The sequence below is a fragment of the Arachis ipaensis genome, chromosome B09, assembly GCF_000816755.2.
Source record: "Arachis ipaensis cultivar K30076 chromosome B09, Araip1.1, whole genome shotgun sequence".
Classification (NCBI taxonomy): domain Eukaryota; kingdom Viridiplantae; phylum Streptophyta; class Magnoliopsida; order Fabales; family Fabaceae; genus Arachis; species Arachis ipaensis.
This window is the reverse complement of record NC_029793.2, coordinates 62,593,915-62,599,504: the sequence shown is the minus strand read 5'-3', so window position 1 is coordinate 62,599,504 and position 5,590 is coordinate 62,593,915. Positions and strand designations below refer to the sequence as shown.

The 5,590-nt window shown below is 33.6% G+C and overlaps 1 protein-coding gene across 2 annotated transcripts in view; it reads left to right on the top strand.

The window, feature by feature from the left end:
- Positions 1 to 2,281, top strand: part of LOC107618545 (probable transcription factor At1g61730) — a 14,374-nt gene extending 12,093 nt beyond the window's left edge. Inside the window, exons 2-4 of one of the 2 annotated variants that reach the window (XM_021112555.1) lie at positions 239 to 631; positions 671 to 1,453; positions 2,050 to 2,281. In XM_021112555.1, coding sequence (XP_020968214.1) covers positions 317 to 631; positions 671 to 1,453 — 1,098 coding nt within the window. In that variant the 5' untranslated portion in view covers positions 239 to 316 and the 3' untranslated portion in view covers positions 2,050 to 2,281. Of the gene's footprint in view, positions 1 to 238; positions 1,454 to 2,049 lie in introns of both variants that reach the window. The other variant, XM_016320633.2, reaches the window with a different exon arrangement.

The window sequence follows — 5,590 nt, the reverse complement described above, 5'->3', positions numbered from 1 at the left end:
ATTAAAATGTTTTTTTTTTATTTTTTAAGATTGATTTAAATAATTATTTTACTAAAATATAAATTAAGAATTAATTTATCTATCAAAATAAAATTTTTAAAATATTTTTATATATTAATTTGTTTAGATTAAAATATCCACTTTAAAATATTTGAGAACGAATTTGGTAATTACCTTACAAAATATATATTTATACTTTACTAGTGCCTTTAAAATTCGCCAGATCACTGCCAGTGAGCTATACTGTCGACAGAGTGAACCTAACACAAACCCTAATCCTAAATTCACTTTTTCCCTCCTGAATTTCGGAGTTTCCATGGCGAAGCAAAAGCAAGTCGCTCCTCTTGAAGACTCTGACGACGACGAATCGCAGGTTCCCAGACCTCAGCCCGAACAAGAAGATAGCAGCGAGGAAGAAGAAGCAGCAACTTCATCCGACGAGGACGAAGACACCGACGAAGGCGAAGATGAACGTGAGAAACACGTGCTGGTTCCCAGGAAGCCTCAACCGCAAATGGTTTCGAAACCCTCGTCGTCTTCTTCTAAACCCTCTCCAAAGTTGAAGTCTCAACCTTCGGCTTCTGTTAGTCAAACCAAATCCGGGTCAAAGCGCGCAGCCGAGAACAGTATCGACCACTCGAACCAACCAAAACGTGGGAAGAAGGCACAGGAGGATCACGCCGTCGGCTCCGTTGAAGAGGATCCGCAGAAATCACGTGACGAGTTCAAATCCCTCTTTCAGAGGGTTTTCAGCGAGGAAGATGAGATAGGTATCTTGAAAGGCCTGTCTGAATTCATCGCAAAAACAGGAAAGGAACCCTATAAATGCGCTGATGAATTTTACGATTTTATGAAGGGGTCGAATTTGATTCGGGCAAATGTATCATGCAACCAATTGAAGGATAAGATCCGCCGGCTGAAGAAGAAGTTTGAGAACAACCTAGAAAAAGAGAAGAACGGCAAGGGGACAACCTTAAAGCCGCACGAGTTGGAAGCACTTCAGTTGGGAAAGAATGTTTGGGGCCACGATGGCCGTGGCGGTGAAGCAGTGCGCAACGAAACTGCGAAAAAGGATACAGTTAATAATGAGAAGGCTGCGAAGAGTACTCCCAAGAAGGCGCTAGTGCCCCATTCAAATGGGAAAGCTGAAGCAAAGTCCAAACTAAATTCTGAACCTTTGGATACAAATGAAGGTAGAAGGATGAGTGAATTTTCTGTGACTAGTTTAGCTTTGACTTCAATGTTGAGGTACGATGGGACTTTTGGTAAGCCTTTCGGTGAAGATTATATTAGAAAGGGAATAGAGTTGCTTGGAGTCTCAAAGAGGGAAGACATCGAGGCTAGGTGGAGGAAGTTCAAAGACGCTGAAAATAAATTGTATGCAGAGATAGCTGAATTCTACGCGGAACAGGCTAAGTTGATATATCAAGCAAATAGCTCGTCGTCCTCCTAGGTATATATCTTGGTTGCTTTTTGTTTTTTTGGATTCTGGCATTTTGATTTTATTTTGACATGTTTAGGTTCATGGCATTTTAGTATTTTATGATATATATTTATCTCCATTGATTCAAGAATTTTGTGTTTGGGAGTTGGAGGTTTTAGTTCACTTGTTCACCAAAATCCAACTCAAAAAAATCAATTTGACAGTCTTTCAATTTTGATTTCCCTGCAGCTTAGTTTCAGATTGTCTAAGTTTTAATGTTATTGTTAGTTTGGCTTCTTCTTATTCTGTCATAGTAAGATTATGAGCGATTTTAGCACAAGTCTGTATATGGCTATAACTTTTTAAGTTTCAAGTATTTGGCGTACTTCTATGGCAGATGATTAACTTCAACAAGAAACATAACTCACCTATGAGAATTATAGAACAAAACAATAAAAGGGAATACTATGCTAAGTCAAACAATTGTCTGTGAGTTATGTTTTTCTTGAAGTTAAAAGCAAATAATTTTTAATAATCCTATTGGCTGAAAATAATTAAATGGATAGATTATTTTTTATCCGAAGAATATTTGTTTCACCGTTTCTACTTTCTATGTTATTTTTCAGATAGCTAAGGATGATACATTATCTAAAACAGGACGAAGTGTATCAGAGCATTTGTGGAATATGCAATTGTATGAATTTAGTATAGTTCATATTTAAACTAGTTGGTTGCTGTGTTATATGTCTCCTGATCTTGTTATATATCCCACTTTTTTATTTTGTTCGATAGTAGTTTGGAAATTTTGATGATTTTTGAATATCTTAACCGATAAAAACATAGTTGTTTGACGGTGCACTTTTTTTTTCTATCTTGTAGGACAGTACTGGATATATGTTTTTGTGATTTCTAAGATTTCTCTTAATGATTCATTAATCAAGGAACAGAGGGTCGAGGATTTCCTTAAACAAAATGCGAAACAATTCATTTTATTGCATATTGTATGGGTAGAAAATTGCTTAATTGGCTTTGGCAGGAGAATATTGGTGCTTTTGTTTGATTTCCTTTGACGGTGTGTAGGTTTTTTTTCCCCGAATGATCCATAGTGTGTTTTGGTAAAAGATAATACTAGGAGACAAAAAAAAGAGTTAGAATGATAAAGGGATAAGAAAAAAGATGGAGAAAAAAATGCAACAGAAAAGATATAGCAAAAATATAAAAGGATAGATAAAGGGTTTTCTTACTAGATCTCTAAGAAATTTGTTCTTAGCAACTTAGGTCAATGTAAGAATTTTCCTACTAAACCTAAGAAATTTGTTCTTAGCAACTTAGGTCAATGTAAGGATTTTCTTACTAAATCTCTAAGAAACTTTTTCTTAACAACCTAAGTCATCAGAACGGTTTTTTCTACTAGAATTTCAAAGAACTTGTGCTTGACAATTTATATGAGAGGGATGAAAATGGAAAGAGGCTAACACAAAGAATCACCATAATGTTGGATCTTTCAATTTTCTTTATGCAACAAGCAAAACAAGTCATTTACCTCACTTAATCATACTAAAAAATGTGCATAAAGCACTAAGAAAATTTTATTTATCAAAAGTTGTGTAAATTGTCTTACTAAATGTGTTTAAATAGGTCTTTAACAAACTAACTAAAAGATAAGATAACGTAATTTAAATCTCTTAAAGATAAGATAAGATAACTAATTTAAATCAAATTTGATCTTATTTGATTAGATCAGATTTGATTTAAGTTTTAAATTTCTAAAGATACGATAACTAATTTAAATCAGATTTAATTTTATTATATTAGATCAGTTTAAATTTAAATAGCAAATTCTTAAAAATACTACTAAATCAAATCTTCCAACAAACTCTAACAGCAAAACAAATTAAAATAAATGCCAAAAAAAAAATTGAGAATTAATAATAAATTATGCCTCATTGAATTTGAAAAGCATTATTGGACCTCTTATTTTCTTGTCTTAGTCCAATAGGCCTTGTGAGTTGTCACCATTTCAGTACTACTATTTTTTAGACGTACTCTTGGTCTTCTTGATGTCCAAGACCAGCATGGTACAATTCTTCTAGTATTCAAATCTTTGAACGTAACGAGATTACCATTTTGCCCCTTAGCTGTAAAATGACAAAAATGCCTTCTTCACTACGTATCATCCTCTCTCTCTTCAAAAAGATCCGTCCTCGAATCTTGAATGAGAAGCTCTTCTTCACTTTCAGGAATCCAAACCCAATCTCCAGGTTCAAATACCATAGTTTGATGGCTTTTTTCTATCCACTGAATTGTAGTTATGTCCCTCATGTGTGCAAGTTCAATCTTTTTAACCATACTTTCACCATCTTGTCCAAAGTGTGCAATTTGTCTTTCTTCCTTTTCATCCATATTAATGCCTCCATAGTTGACCGATGAATCTACAAAACCTGGGAAAGTTATTATAAAAACATTAGGAATTTCATGGTTGGATATATGAGAAACTAAGGACTCCGTGAAATTCAATAATACTAATGCACTCTTGTCTAAGCTAGAACTTTCTAGATCTCTCTCACAAGTGTGTTTATTGCTCTCACTTTCTTTTTCGCTCATTGACTCCTCTTGCTTACTATTCTCCTCTTTTCTTTCAAAACTCTTGCTTTCAATCAAATATAGATTCTTTTCAGTCAAACACTCACTCTCTTTCTTAGTTTCTTTCTTATTTTTCTCCTTGTGGTACTCTATCACTGATTGTGAACCTTGTTGTAACTTACAAAATTTTTTAAAAAATTCGTTGTGGTATGATGATGGCACAACTCGATTCCTCATGTGGTATGATGGCACAAACTGGCTCCTCATGATTTTCTTCATCTTCTCCCAGCTACAAATTGGGCTCTTTCCGTACCGTCTTCTAGATCTTTCTAATTCAGTTCACCATATGTGGGCATCATTGAAAAAATTGGATTGTATCAGTCAAACCTTCTTTGCCTCTAAAAGGATACAATTTGTAAAAATCGACTCTACCTTCTTTTCCCATTCGGAATAAGCTTTAGGATCATTACTCCCTTTAAATGCAGGGATTTGCAACCAAGAAATCTTTTTCGCATATGAAATTTATTTATCATCACTATCATAATACTCATTTTTTTTTACTTTTTTTTGTGGACTCTAAAGTGAATTTGCAAAAATTAAAGAGAAAAAAACAAGGAGACTCGACAAGACCCATGGAATGTGTAGATAAATAAGAATTTACCTTCGACTTATAACTGGTACCAGATGATAAGAAATTATAACGAAGGACAAAGGGATAAGGAAAAAGATGGAGAAAAGACGCAACAGAAAAGACACAGCTCCTATTAGACCTCTAAGAAATATGTTCTTAGTAACCTAGGTCACTGGAAGAGTTTTGCTATTAGACCTCTAAAAAACTTGTTCTTAGAAACCTAGGTCACCGGAAGGATTTTCCTACTAGATCTTCAAAGAACCTGTCCTTAACAACCTAGATCAGAGGGATGAAAAGTGAAAGAGACTAACACATATAATCACCGTAATTTTGGATCCTTCAAACTTCTTCATGTAATAAGCGCAGCAAATCACTCACCTCATTTAATCACATTAAAAAAACGTGCATAAAGCACTAAAAAAATTTTATTCATCAAAAGTTGTGTAAATTGTCTCACCAAAGGTGTTTAAATAGGCTCCTAACAAACTAACTAAAAGATAAGATAAGATAACTTAATTTAAATCTCCTAAAGATAAGATAAGAAATTTAAATCAGATTTGATCTTATTGCATTAGATCAGATTTGATTTAAATTTTAAAATTCTACTGATAACTAATTGAAATCAAATTTAATCTTATTATATTCGATCAGATTTGATTTAAATTTAAAATCCCTAAAAATACTACTAAGCAAATCAGAAGTAAGTCAAATCTTTCAACAAACTCTAACAGAGAAATAAATTAAAATAAATGTCTAAAAAGTTCAAAAATTAATAATAAATTATGTCTCTCATTAAATTTGAAAAGCATTATTGGGCTTCTTGTTGTCCTGCCTTAACCCAATGGGCCTTATGAGTTGTCGCTATTTTAGCACCACTGTTTTTGAGACAGACTCTTGGTCTTCTTGATGTCCAAGACCGGCATTGTACAATTCTTCTAGTATTCAAATTTTTT